At 39.6% G+C, this 15,532-nt stretch overlaps 3 protein-coding genes across 3 annotated transcripts in view; 1 reads left to right on the plus strand and 2 right to left on the minus strand.

Moving 5' to 3' along the window:
* LOC117756218 (histone H1-like) overlaps window positions 1–15,532 on the minus strand; it is a 266,131-nt gene that overhangs the window by 232,911 nt on the left and 17,688 nt on the right. The window lies entirely within an intron of this gene.
* ldah (lipid droplet associated hydrolase) lies at window positions 1,278–9,064 on the plus strand. Its single transcript, XM_034576620.1, has 7 exons — window positions 1,278–1,382; window positions 2,752–2,923; window positions 4,181–4,315; window positions 5,270–5,439; window positions 5,628–5,868; window positions 8,079–8,161; window positions 8,239–9,064. Exons 2-7 carry the CDS (start codon window positions 2,785–2,787, stop codon window positions 8,425–8,427), a joined length of 957 nt encoding a protein of 318 aa, XP_034432511.1. The 5' UTR covers window positions 1,278–1,382; window positions 2,752–2,784; the 3' UTR covers window positions 8,428–9,064.
* Window positions 13,509–13,869, minus strand: LOC117756293 (histone H4). Its single transcript, XM_034576723.1, has one exon. The coding sequence runs from the start codon at window positions 13,867–13,869 to the stop codon at window positions 13,558–13,560; it is 312 nt and encodes a 103-aa protein (XP_034432614.1). The 3' UTR covers window positions 13,509–13,557.

The raw sequence follows: 15,532 nt of genomic DNA on the forward strand, positions 1-15,532 counted from the left end.
CAGTGATTCTAAATCATGCAGCCACATGGCCCAAACAGGACACACCCATTATCATTTGACATCAGTTGTTTGCATATTTATTAACGATATTTTAATAGAAACATTTTCAAAAAGTATTCACAAATGTTTTTACATAGAATATAATTTTTTGTTTAAACAGATTCCATGCCATGTATTAATATTAGAACATTGAATATTATGAGTTTGTCTATTTATTAATATATAAGTTGCGAAGAGATCCTGACAAGACAGCTAATTCAGTTTTTTCTTGCAGAATAACACATCATATTTATTTTGACAAGAAAACATTCTAATTAGTATCTTCCCTTGTCTTTGTGATCTTACAATTCAAGTATGTCTTCTTTACCTCAGATTTAGACGGGTAGATTTAGTTCCTTCTGTCTTACAAAATGTTTTTTCCTCTTATGTTTTTATTTACAATTTAGGGGGGCACTTAAAAGCCCAGCAACTTGTTGTATTTATTTATTTAAATTATTTATTTTAGCTTTCTTAGACCAATTGTTAAACATAGCAACCATAATAAAACCATTAAAAAAACACGTGTGAGTAATAAATAATAAAAGTGTCTGACGGATGAATATATATAGATTAGGCATTTTATGACAGCTATCAGAGGTAAACACCATGTGGAGCATAGATTACATATTTTTTTCTTTCTTTCTTTCTTTCTTTCTTTCTTTCTTTCTTTCTTTCTTTCTTTCTTTCTTTCTTTCTGTCTGTCTATGTATCTATCTGTCTGTCTTTCTGTCTAAAATGTATTTCTTGTTGTCTTTCTTTCTTTCTGTCTCTCTGTCTTTCTTACTGTCTATTTGTCAGGGGGCTTCGTCTTTCTGTGTGTCTGTCTGTGTGTCTATATGTATATCTGTCTGTCTTACTATCTATCTATCTATCTATCTATCTATCTATCTATTTATCTATCTATCTATCTATCTATCTATCTGTCTGTCTGTCTGTCTGTCTGTCTGTCTATCTATCTATCTATCTATCTATCTATCTATCTATCTATCTGTCTGTCTGTCTGTCTGTCTGTCTATCTATCTATCTATCTATCTATCTATCTATCTATCTGTCTATCTATCTATCTATCTATCTATCTATCTATCTGTCTGTCTATCTGTCTTTCTTGTTGTCTTTCTGTCTCTCTGTCTTTCTTACTGTCTGTCTGTCTGTAACCTTGCCATTAATGTGGCTGAATGTTGATGGGAAACTTCCCCTTTAAGAAAAAAATAGAAAGAGCTTGTGAGAGTGGGAGGACCACTAGCTCACCAATCAGAATCCAGCACTTTGTGAGACAGGAAGTCCTCATACACGGATCAAACCGGAGACACCTATCATTGAGGAATTCTCCGCAATATTTAGAGGTAAAACATTTGTTATCAAATATTACACATGTCAGACAGTGACAGAAAAACAGCTACTGGGATTCGCCCTAGCGTCGTTCCGTATATTGTCATTAACTCATTTAATAATACTGTCAGTGTTACTCTCAGACCAAACTGTATTTAAAATATCATCAATTTAACACAGTAACAAACTGGTAGAAGGAAAGAGTGGAAGTACACCTCAGACACCTCCGTATATTTTACTGAAAAACCGTTTTTTAATTCGGTGCCAATGAATCAGCAGAAATTATATCTGTTATCTTGAAATGCCAACTTTATTGAGGTCATGTGTCAGCCTTCTGGTGTGTTTCTAGAATTACTTGAATACATTGCCGAGAGGAGCCAGTAAACGCACCACTTCCTTTTTTTGTTATTTATCATTTAATCGGCTTTTATAATCGCACTCACACACACACACACAAAGCTCCACACAATGAAAAACAATCATTCATTGAAAAGATGGTGAGAAAAAAACAAAACATATCAACCATACCAGGCATCAGTTTAACAAGAATATATATATTTATGTGTGTGTGTGTGTGTGTGTGTGTGTGTGTGTGTGTGTGTGTGTGTGTGTGTGTGTGTGTGTGTGTGTGTGTGTGTGTGTGTGTGTAATTATTTAAATGGCAAATAATTCTATTGCTTGCTGTAGCCACACCACACAAAGTAGTTTTGTTTGGGATGTCCAGGTTGAGAGGATATATTTTTTGCAAAGTGAGTGAGTACTGTATAAATACCCTTTCCTTTCCTGAGATAAAAAGATACTTTCAATATCAAAGTGTTTTCGGTAAAAGGCAATGTTCCACTCAAAGTCACGGCAAAACATCTCTTAAATTTCCCTATTAATCGTTTTCCCAGAAAGAGTTAATAGCTGTACAATTCTAAAACGTATGGAGAATAATAAAACAAATAATAAAAAATAATTTCACTCTACAGTCTTTGTAGTTAAACTATATCAGCATCAAACTGAGTAGATGGAATAAGAAGGAAGAATTGACAAAAACAAAGAATGGAGAGACAAATCAACATTCGGGCCTATTATCCATACACATGACAGGCAGTCAGTTATCAACATATAGTCCACAGAGGTCGAGTCTTGTCAGTCGCACCTCAGTCCAAAAGTCAGTTTCACACATTAGCGTAACTTAGTCTCACTTTTGAAACCCTGACAAATGCATCACCTTTGAAAACTGCTGACAAACTGCAGTTATTACACAATTACAACAGGACCTCTTTATTAGATCTGATGAAATGTATATTTACCATGTAAGTGATGATTGAAGCTCCTGAAAAGTGCATTAACATGTGACTTTTAAAGTTAACTGATCAGATGTCCATCGGCTTTCAGATTTTTCCCTTCTTTGTATTCCAAGCTGATGAGATGGAAAACATGGTGACAGACAGCAGGGATCAACCACAGACAGAGTTCATCTACTGCTGTGGAGCGAACACGGAGGTCCTGAAATTTGGCTCCCGTCAGTTACATTCAGGACACAAACTCCTATTTCTTGTCATTCCAGGTGAGTCAGACCGATATTTTGTGTTAATGATCATATAATTTGCCTCATTGTGACCAGTTGTTTGCTAACCGTTAAAACAACGGGTCATTCATCCATTATGCCATAGCACTATGTTTGTATCAATCACTCAATACAAAAATTATTTGTATAGCACCTAACATACAGGTTAGTACAGTTAAAAGTTCCTTGTAATTGAGTGATGTACATATAATAGGTAAAACAAATTAAAATACTGACAATGAAATACCATTAAAGATTTTAAAAGACAAGAGTAGATTAAGTGTATGATTAATTAGCTTTGAAAATGTGGCTGATAGAGTTACTGTCATTGATAGATTTGAACTATCTGTACTGAAGGTGCATTTTTCTGTTTTCATTTTTAAAACCAGATAATCATAACTCTCAGAATGAAAGTATAAGAATTACATGAATGTGTCCACTCTGTTGTGTGTTTGTGTAATACTGCATCACTGAGCACCTGCAGCTTCATAACAGAGATCCAGAGGTGTGTGTTGGTAATGACATGTAGTTGTTATCAGTTTCCATTGAGAATGAACTTTCACATTTCAGTACACTTAAGTTCAATAGGTTTAAATAAGCCACATGTTTTTGCTGTCATTTGTTAATCTGTTAAGATCAGGAACTTTTAAATTGACCATCGCATAGAAATCTTATTTGTAAGATGCATTTTGGAGGTTTTTGAAATTATAGGTGAGAGAGAGTGAATGGGAGAATTTGAACGTAATGTAACAACATGACGCTAACAACCAGTAACATTTATACTTGGAAAAAAGCTAAAGTTAGCCCGACTGCAACATCACCTTAAACTCCCAATCTGCTGCAGACAGGTGACTAACTCCTGCTACACAGTAAACTATGCCAGCAACAAGGTCTTGTCTTAAGGTCTTGACCTTCTATGTAAAGTGCCTTGAGATAATGTATATTACGATTTGGCCATATTGTATTGTGCCATATTGTACAATACTGGTTGTTTAGAAATGAGTGTGTTGGTTATTTCTGATGTACATTATCAGCACCTTTTGTGATCACATCCCTTAGGACGGATGTGAATACAGGGTCTGAATGAAGTCATATTGACAGTTCTAGCAAATATGATATATGATACAAATATATATTTTTTTCCAAATGTTTCCCACTGCTTTAACTAAACATATCTTTGAATGGTAAGAGTATCTTGAGGAATTAATCGCATCTTTCACAGTAAAATATACAGTTATGTTTTCCTCTTCCATACAGGAAATCCTGGCATCGTGGGCTACTACAGAACCTTCATGCTAACACTTCATAGCATGTTTGGGTACCACCACCCAGTGTGGGCTGTAAGCCATGCAGGTCACTGTGTACCTCCAGACTCCATGGACATGGTAGAAGGTATTGATTCCTTTCAAGTTTACACACTGATTTAAACAATTATATTTGATGAAGAGAGGGAGAGAGAGGGTGGGGGAGGTATTAAGGAGTAATTTGTGGGCAGAGTATACTGGCCCTGTTTTTTTCCTGTATTTAACATGCCAACTAGACTCCAAACAATATATATAAGGTGCTTTCAGACATGCACCGAACTCTGGATAATCTCTTGACATTTACCAGATGAGCTGTACGTGAGAACGCAAATGTCTGAGTGAGAGACCCCAGACTTTCTTTGGAGTTTCTTCTGCCAGTGCCCTAGTAAAAACGTTGATAATGTCTGAATGAGCCCATGTTAGAAAAAAGCAGGATATAATCCAGAGGATTGACTGCAAGCGAGGGGGCACAAAGGGGATGTTTCTAACACGCAATAGATACAATACTGAAAAACACAAAAATAATACAAACATCTCAGGTTGAAAAAGAGGAGCCATACATGTAGCAGACACCGACGAAGATATCAACTTGGAATAAACAACGAGATTCCAGAGCTTTTGGTGGTAAGGAAAAAAAAAACATGCGATCTCTATAGCAGAGTTGATACGTTACATCCTGTCTCCCGCATGCTGGGCCACCCCTCACCTGAATGCTCCAGAGACTTTGAAGTTGTAGTAAAAACATCTGAGCAGAGAATCTCCTGCTGCGTTTTATCATGTGTGAAAGGCAAACTCCGGAGAAAGTCCAGACCCCAGTGAGCAGATATTCCCCAGAGTTCATGTCGGAAAACAGCTATAGAGAGAAATGTATCACTCTGAATTACTCTTTTACAGCTGAATCTCTGGACTCTTAACAAATAACTAATGATTCTCTAAAAATAAATGTACTTCAACACTGATATGCACTAATCGAACTAGAAGTGGATGATAGGTCCAGGCATATATACACCACATGCCCATATTTTGTCTTTGTTTTGAACAGATGCTTCCTTGGCAGCAGAGCAGGATGTGTTTGGTCTGAATGGACAGATTGAACACAAGCTGGCCTTCCTCAGGAAACATGTTCCTAGAGAGACCAGCCTGGTCCTAGTTGGGCACTCCATCGGCTGCTACATTATTCTAGAAATGATGAAGAGAGACCCTGAACTCAAGGTTAATCACTGTTCATCACCAAGTCAGTCAGATGATGCTGCTGAAACACCCATCTGTCTTAAAAGGAAGAAAAATAAATGACATGAAAAACTCCCACTTTCTATTCAGGGAGTTTCCATCATTAACAATTTCTGGTCTCAGAGTGACTCTTTCACCATCTACGATTTTCCTTCTTTTATTTGATACAGATTCTGAAGGCTGTCATGCTGTTTCCAACCATTGAGCGGATGGTTCAGACCCCTCAGGGGAAGGTCATGACCCCTGTACTGTGTCACATGCGTTATGTGGCCTACCTGCCAGTCTTCCTGCTCTCTCTGCTGCCTGACAGACTGAAAGGCAGCCTGATCAAACTGGTGTTTGGTGGCATTCGCTCTCTGGACCTCAGTGTAATCCGACCGACTGTAGGTCTACTCAGTGGTGACTGTACAGGTTTGTTAAGCTTTGATGTTTCCCTTTTATTTGTTGGATCATAATGTTTTTGTCAAAGTGTGTGTGTGTGTGTGTGTGTGTGTGTGTGTGTGTGTGTGTGTGTGTGTGTGTGTGTGTGTGTGTGTGTGTGTGTGTGTGTTAATAAGTCAAAAGTCGAGGTAAAGCAAAATAAGGTTGGAAAGACCCATTTCACAGGATACCTATGCAAATAACGGAGCTTATATTGATCGGAGATATATTCCCCATCATATTATGTCACATGATAAGTGACATCATGAAGAAAGACATCAAGCCTTGTTCAAAAAATGCATTTATCTTAGGTACCTTTGCATCTTGTAGGACTATAGACACAATCTGAATCTTATATAGATGGAAGAATCATTCATGGTCATATGGTAGGAATGATGTCATCGTCACATCACTTTCAAGTCAGGAAATGACATCATGTGGTATTATAATGCATTCACTTTGTTTAGTGACAAGATCTACAGCTCATTTAGATTCATCATCATATGAATGACATATGATAGATGACATCATTATAACATATTATTACTATTATATTATAGTAATATTATTAATAAAGAAACATTAGCATCGTTTAATTGGACTCTTTACCGTGAGTGTCACTTCAATGCTTTTCATTTCATACACTTTTCCTTTTCTTCTGCAACCAATTTATTATTCCTCCAGGAGTAAAACACCAAAGACTAACAATGCTGTGGTTTCGCAGTGACAGTTGTAAGTTATGGTGTCATTATTTTAGGTGTAACATTATTGTAGATTAACAGATGGAAATGCAACATGTACAAAAACAATGACACAAATATATACATACATACCCTTTTGAGGCAAACCGTTTGTGTGGCTCTTAATGGGACTTTAGTTTCTTCTGTCCAAAAGACATACTTGCAGAAGAACAGTGGCTTGACAACAGGGATTTACTAACTCTACACAGGCTTTTTTTTTTACGTTACTCTTTCAAATGTGGGGTCTTCCTGGGTCTTCCTCCATGGAGCCCACTTTAAGTAAGAAAGTGATATCGAAGGTAGTTGTATCTGATCTGAAATTGTCCTTCTTTTCACTTAATAATTTAAGCCAATGTGGCCACAGGAGCATGCTTGCAACTGCCAATTGAAAGCCAAAAAAACTCTAAAATTCCATATTCTGTATTTCAGGCCTTAAATATTTGAAAATATTATCTACGAGGTCTTAAAGGGATAGTTCACCCAAAAATTCAAATTCAATCATTATCTACTCACCACTATGCCGATGGAGGGCTGGGTTAAGTGTTTGAGTCCACAAAACACTTCAGGAGTCTCAGGGGTAAACAGTGTTTCAGCCAAAGTGACCCCTTCTTCAGATGTAATAAAACAACAACAAAAATATATAACATGCCTCCATACTGCTCGTGTAGTGTCATCCAAGAGATTTGACTCGAAACGAGGTCATTTAGACCATGTTTTAAGCCTGAAGTCCACTACCGGAAGTAGTGAAGCTAGCGGACGTAGTGATGCAAACGCGTACCCCGTGTGCGCCTTTGGGAGAGAGTGTGTGCGGTGTTCTGATGTGCTTGTGCGTACGTGAATGCGCCTCCGAGGACGCTATCAGAGGACATTTAGGCTAAAAACATGGTGTAAATGATGCTGTTTCGAGCCGAATATGAATGTCTGGGCTTGCGAAAACTTGGATGATACCACACGAGCAGTATGGAGGCATGTTATGTTCTTTTCTGTTGTTTACCCCCATCAGCATAGTGGTGAGTAGACAATGAGTGAATTTTCATTTTTCGGTGAACTATCCCTTTATTTATGTTAACATTCATTTATCACTGCTTAATATAATAATACATATAGTAATATATAATGTCTCTGTGTGTTTTTTTATCAACGATGCAGATATTAGCACACCGTATTAAAACTTGAGTTTCACTTTAAGACCAATGTGAAACTCACAGTCTACAAACACCCGGTTAGACTCCTCATCAATTAACCGAATGACTGAATTTGTATTAAGTATTTTACAGCTTGCTTGTACAGACAGTTGAATAATGTTGTAATAGTTGAGTTATTTGATCAGAACATGAAAAAACGTTGTCTTGTTTCATACCTGACCCCCACGTCTCTTGTTCAAACTGTTTTGAATATGTCTGTTAATCATGAAATTAATAACCTGAATCAAAGCAACAACTAATTATCTTTCTTTTGCAGCCAATGCTATGTACATGGGTGGTCAGGAAATGAAGAAAGTTCTGGAAAGAGACAACATAACCATCAAGAAAAATCTTGAAAAGGTAAGAAAAGAAACATGATTAACATCAGTTAATGGTTCAAAGTTGTGTAGTAAACAACATATCTATTGTATTTTCAGCTTATATTTTATTATGGAACCACAGACCACTGGTGCCCTGTGCAGTATTATCTCGACATCAAGCAGGACTTCCCACATGGAGATATCAGACTGTGTGAAAAAGGGTTCCGCCATGCCTTCGTCCTGGATGCAGGAAGAGACGTCGCCAAAATGGTGGCAGAATGGATCCGTGGAGATTTAAGGACATGAGTGCTTTCATTTATTCACATACTCATGACAGTGACGATATTCTTTTAAATAATAGAGATAATATAATGACTGAATATACATCGATGTTTCGTTCCGGGAATATATCAAATATTCACTTTAATATATATTATATTTGTATAGGCCTAATGATGTAAGTTGATTTGGAATTGGATAGAAAAAAAATAAACTCAAATCTGACAGCTGATTTAAAGTGGTGGCTTTGTGTAGAACCTTTTATTACAGAAATCATACCAAACTGTATTGTACTACCAAATTTATTAAAACACTATTGTGTTGTATTCATATCAGCCTCCAAAGATAAAGTAAGAAACCATCAACGACAAAACTAGAATTTCTCAAGTTGCTACAAGGTTAGTATGACTATTCAAGTTTGCATATGTTGCCATTTTGTACTTTTTTTTAATTGTAAGGGGCTTTTGTTTTTTGTTTTTCATATACGATAGTATATGCAATTGAAAGCATGCATTCTAATGCATGATGACTGAAAAACACAAAGTGATTTATCATACATGCCTTTTATTTTTCACGTTTTATTTTCCATTGGCTGATGTATATTGTTGACACAGTACTGTGAAACATGAGAGCTGCCTGTGATTCCAATGAAATGTCAATTTAGCCAACGAGGTGATGTTTTCACCCCTGTCTGTTTTATCTGTCAGTAGGATTACTGGGCTCTGAGCCAGGGAAGAAGCCTTTTACATTTCAGTGCAGATCCAGGACTTCAAATCACTTTCCTTAACATTATAACATAGAGTATTAGTTTACATTTTTATTTATTTCTCAGGAAATAATAATGTCTGGATCTTTATGTGAAAAACAAATATGTTTATGGAAATATGAGTTTGTAAAGTTTGCTGCAGGTCCAGACAATGATCTGGAGCTCACAGACCTGTGAACGTACATCTTCTGATGCCTCTGGACACATCTTCAGTGATATTCCTGGAATCATCGGGTGTTTCGGGTCTTTCAACATCATACACCCTCCTCCAGGTGACCCAGCTGGGCATGATCAGACCCAAGCTTGTGTCCAGATGGCTAGCTACTCTGACTCCATGGCTCTCCTCTTTTGAGCCACAGCCATCTTGAGGCTCTCTGCCGCTTCGGTGGTACTGCGGATGGCTCTCCTCTTCCTCTCTCCTTCGATGCCCAAACTGCTGAAGGCTCTTGCTAGAGAACAGGCCGTGAAACCCCTGCACCCAACTTCCACTGGGATACACCTTGCTCTTCATCCAGCCTGCTGACAGTTGCTGACCAGTCCCGCGTATTTGGAGAGCTTCCTTTCAAAGGCTTCTTCCAACCGATCTTCCCATGGGGCTGTCGGCTCCAGCAGCAGAGCGTGTTCTGTGGACTCAGACACAAGGACAATGTCTGGTCGCAGGGTTGTTGCTGCGATGTGGCTGGGGAACTTCAGCTGATGCCCGAGGTCCATTAACAGCTGCCAGTCCCTTGCCAAGGTCAGGATACCTGCAGATGATGGCCTCTTGGTGTGGTTTGGCTGCTCTCCAGCTCTGACAAAGGTGATGGACTTCTTGGAGGGTCGGCACCGCCTCGCCCACTTAAGTCCAGTGCCGATGGCTTCAGCGATGGTCTTCAGGACCTGATCATGCCTCCATCGGTACCGTCCCTCTCCAAGTGCCTTTGTGCAGCAGCTGAGGATGTATTGCAGGGTCCCTCGCTTGGAACACAGTGGGCATGCTGGTGACTCTGCTATGCCCTATGTGTGCAGATTTGATGGGCTTGGAAGCACATCATACATTGCCTGGATGAGAAATTTGATGCGCAAAGGCTCGGCTTTCCAGAGCTCAGCCTAGGTCACTTTCCTCTCAACCGTATTCTCCCATCTTGTCCAAGCTCCCTGTTGCTTCATCCCCACCGCCTTGCTGGATCTCATCTCCTCCGCTGCTGCTCTCACCTCCTCCTGAACTAGACGGTGCCCTTCCTTCCCTCTGATGATGTTTGTTTGGGGAGTCGGAAAGGATCCAAACCCAGCTCGGCCTTGAATGACCACTTCCACCAGCCTCCTGTGGCGTAGCCTTGCCTCAGTTTCCGGAACAGACTCCTCTGTTCTCCACTTCCTGCCGGTCCTCACTTGGATCCCTGCGTTGGCGACTATCGGATCACTTGAGTTACTGTACTGCATCCCTTCTCTTGCCTTTAATTCTTACTCCAAGGATTTGAAGGGCAGTTGCAGTTTGTTGTTGTGTCCGTAGAGTGCGATGCTGCTCAGGCTCTTTGGCAGCCCCAGCCATCTCCTGAGGTGCTTGCTGACCTTCCTCTCCAAGTTCTCAACAGCTGATAATGGGAGTGCATAGACAAGGAGGAGCCACAGAATTCTGGGAAGAATGCCATGCTGGTAGATCCAGGCTTTGAACTTCCCAGGTAGGCCAGACATGTCCACAGCTTTCAGCCAGCCATCCACCTCAGTGCAGGTCGACTGGATGGATGTTGTTTCCCTCAGAGAGCTGTCAAAAAGTTTGCCCAAGCTTGACCAGGCTTATCTGTGATGGTTGGGATCCATATACGTTCGCCAGGTTGAGCCACAACACGGTTGCGTCTATTCTCTCTGGCCTCCCTGATGAGCTGGGTCACCACACCGGTGTGTTCCAGACAGCCTGGCATCCCTGAAATGCCACCCTTCTGGACTGATGTGTCGATGTAAGTGTTACTTTCCAGGTAGGTACCCAGTCGCTTGGAAACAGCACTTAAGTAGATCTTTGCCTCGACACACAGCAGAGAGATGATGCCAAACTTCCCTTCAGCCACTCTCCACTGTTCTGGGACCTGTAGTATTGTAACTGATGTGATATAGCATTTAGCCGCAGGTGTCAACTGTAGGGTTTTAAGCCTACCTAGTAAAAAATAATGGTCTCACTTGTGGATATGATAATGTATTGTACTAATTTGGTACTCATTTGACATTGAAACTCTGACTTTGTTACTCCTAATAAAGAAAGTAAAAACATTGCAATTGTGTGACCTATGTCTAACCTATTTATATGCATTGTAAATATTTTCCATGTTATTTGTCATGTTTACCAACTGTCAAACCTTTTTATAGACAATGAGTTAAAGCCCCTGAAAACTTGGTCTCTAAGAATATATTCTCATTACTTACTGCGCAACAGCATATTGTTTTTGTCACTGGAGATTAACTTTTGAAAGCAATGTCTTTAGACTTTTAAGGGTTTAGAATAATCTCACCAGTATAACTGATGATGACTGACAACCCACTGAATATAAAGATACCCACAAAATGTCATTAGATTTGCATGAATGATATATAATAATCCTGGGAGCAAAAGCACTGATAATGAACCGCAACGTCCATACTTCAAGTCTAACAAGGGACCTCTCATTTGGTTCCCTATGTCTCTGACCCTTCATTTACCATCATTCCCTTGCTGTGGACATTGTAAAAATATACACATACAGTGCTGTGAAAAAGTATTTGCCCCCTTCCTGGTTTCTTATTTTTTTGCATATTTGTCACACTTAAATGTTTCAGATCATCAAACAAATTTTAATATTAGACAAAGATAACCCGAGTAAATACAAAATGCAGTTTTTAAATTATGATTTCATTTATTAAGGGAAAAAAGCTATCCAAACCTACCTGGCCCTATGTGAAAAAGTAATTGCCCCCCCTTGATAAATCATGAATGAACTGTGATTAACCACATTTTCAATTTTCACTAGCCACACCCGGACCTGATTACTGCCAGACCTGTTGAATCAAGAAATCACTTAAATAGAACCTGTCTGACAAAGTGAAGTAGGCTAAAAGATCTCAAAAAGCAACACACCATGCCGCAATCTAAAGAAATTCAAAAACAGAGGAGAAACAAAGTAATTGACATGTATCAGTCTGGAAGGGGTTACAAAGCCATTTCTAAGGCTTTGGGACTTCAGCGAACCACAGTGAGAGCCATTATCCACAAATGGAGAAGACTTGGAACAGTGGTGAACCTTCCCAGGAGTGGCCGGCCTACCAAAATTACTCCAAGAGCGCATCGACGACTCATCCAGGAGGTCATAAAAGACCCCAGAACAACATCTAAAGAACTGCAGGCCTCACTGGCCTCAGTTAAGGTCAGTGTTCATGATTCAACAATAAGAAAGAGACTGGGCAAAAATGGCATCCATGGGAGAGTTCCAAGGCGAAACCCACTGCTGACCAAAAATAATACAAAGGCTCGTCTCACATTTGCCAAAAACCACCCCGATGATCCCCAAGACTTTTGGGCAAATATTCTGTAGACTGATGAAACAAAAGTTTAACTTTTTGGAAGGTGTGCATCCCGTTACATCTGGCGTAAAACTAACACAGCATTTCATAAAAACAACATCATGCCAACAGTCAAACATGGTGGTGGTAGTGTGGTGGTCTGGGGCTGCTTTGCAGCTTCAGGACCAGGACGACTTGCCATAATTGATGGAACCATGAATTCTGTTCTCTACCAGAAAATCCTGAAGGAGAATGTCCAGCCATCAGTTTGTGACCTCAAGCTCAAGCTCACTTGGGTTTTGCAGCAGGACAATGATCCGAAACACACCAGCAAGTCCACCTCTGAATGGCTCAAAAAAAAAAAAAATGTTTTGGAGTGGCCTAGTCAAAGTCCGGACTTAAAAAACGATTAAGATGCTGTGGCATGACCTTCAACAAGCAGTTTATGCTCGAAAACCATCCAATGTGGCTGAATTTAAACAATTCTGCATAGAAGAGTGGGCCAAAATTCCTCCACAGCGATGTGAAAGACTTATTGCCAATTATCGCAAACACTTGATTGTAGTTGTTGCCGCCAAGGGTGGCACAACCAGTTATTAGGTTTAGGGGGAAAGTACTTTTTCACATAGGGCCAAGTAGGTTTGGATAGCTTTTTTCCCTTAATAAATGAAACTCGGGTTATCTTTGTCTAATATTAAAATTTGTTTGATGATCTATATACCCTGGCATTACACCGTAATAGTTCGATCGATTTACAGACGTTGTTTGATTGTTGTAATCTGGAAGAACACTGATTAGTGTTGAGCAGAGGATGTGAGCTCTCATTGACTCAGTGTGTGGCTCTTAAAAGAGCCGTTGTGTTGTTGAGCTGTTGTAAAGTGAGTTTATCCACCGAAGCCGTACAGAGTGCGGCCCTGTCTCTTCAGAGCATACACCACGTCCATGGCGGTCACGGTCTTCCTCTTGGCGTGCTCGGTGTAGGTGACAGCATCGCGGATCACATTCTCCAGGAAAACCTTCAACACGCCGCGGGTCTCCTCGTAGATCAGACCGGAGATACGCTTCACTCCGCCACGGCGAGCCAGGCGGCGGATGGCGGGCTTGGTAATTCCCTGGATGTTATCACGGAGAACTTTGCGGTGACGCTTTGCGCCTCCTTTACCGAGCCCTTTTCCTCCCTTTCCTCGTCCAGACATTTCTCTTCAGTGAGATGAGATCTAGTGAATAGAGTGCTCCGCGGGAAACACAGTTATTCATAGCCTGACTGAGGACCTGATAGAAGACAGAGGGGGCCGTCTTCCTCCTCTGTGGATCCTCATGGCCGCTGATAATAAAGTCTATGGTGCGCTAGCGCCTCCACAGGTTTGGATGTAGGACGGTAGATATTAAGGTCTGACACTTTACCAGTTTTGTGTAACAGTAGGACTGTAGCACGTTTCCATCAAGTAGGAATAGTGCCTGTGAAAAAGGCTTAGTAAACATAAGAGTAACATTAGGACTGATTAGGGAAGTACTTAGACAATGTATGAATATTGAGCAACCTTGAGTGAAAAACAGTGGTCACACAAAGACTCAGCTCACGATTTCTCCCTGAGCCCTCCTGTTATCCTCAAATTGACAAATTGTTTATCCTAAGAGTCATTTTGACCACAGCAATTAAAACCCTCCAGAAAATTATAATAATAAAAATTGTAACCTAAGTGTATGTTTCAAGTATGGTTTGTTTCTTTGTTGACTACTTAAATACCCTTTTATCTAAAATACAACTCCCCACCAAAAGTACATGTTATATTGAACTCGATGTTAAATACGTGTAAAAGAACACTGATGCGTACACTATGGATCCAGGTCAATGAATATACATAATCATGAAAATCGTATTTTTACCCAGCTGTCCCCATTAAATTATTAAAAGTAAAATGTGAAGCGAAAAAATGAAGTTACCTATTTATTTATTTAGAGACGTTAAACATGTAATGGGGTAAAATTGACCCCAAGGACAATAGGAAGGTTAAATTACAACAAAGACATAACAATCTAAAAGTCGATAGACAAATTGACTCTTTAAATGTGGTCAAAAACATGCACCGATTTTTTTTTTTAATAAGCAATAAAAGTCCTGTTGCAATTGCAATTGTTTTTGATAGTGTTATGAACATGCCCATATATTATTAGTCCGGGGTGACAGTGTGACTATGTTCATCTTTCATTTGGCATCATTGGATACTGACCAGTTTTAAAAGCACCTCATGTATGCTTGAAAGTGTTGTTGATTACAAACTGTCATTCTGCTGGATTCTGTTTTACTATATTCATCTGGTTTCATTTGCAGAAATGGACCTTAGAAAAAATGGTCATGGTTTTGTGGGGGCATCCTTAACATGGTATTTTCATCCCCCGCCACCTGTAGCTGATCATCCACAACGACGAGGAGCTCAACAAACTCCTGAGCAGAGTGACCATCTCTCAACTTTGTCTTTGCTTTCCTACCTTTGATTCATGAGTTAAAAACTATGAGATCAACAACAACACTGTTATTATTGTTTTGCTATGAGCTTGGATGAGGGTGAGTGGAGGGGTGGGGGATGTTTTTTTTTATCGCAGTTAGCATGGAAAGTACTTTGTGTTATAGTGTTTGTATATAAAGTACTACATAAATAAAGTCTGTTTGAATGGTTAAAATTACATGTTTACATGCTACAATTTACACACAGCAATAGACACAAACACTTACACGTACTGCACACGTGTGTACATTCTGGATACACAGAGCGTTTGTTGACACTAAGGCCTTCATTTGTAATATGAATATGTTATTGGCTATAAAAGTCTGAGAAGACTTGATCTATTGATCAATAG

This window comes from Hippoglossus hippoglossus, chromosome 22 (genome assembly GCF_009819705.1).
Source record: "Hippoglossus hippoglossus isolate fHipHip1 chromosome 22, fHipHip1.pri, whole genome shotgun sequence".
Classification (NCBI taxonomy): Eukaryota; Metazoa; Chordata; class Actinopteri; order Pleuronectiformes; family Pleuronectidae; genus Hippoglossus; species Hippoglossus hippoglossus.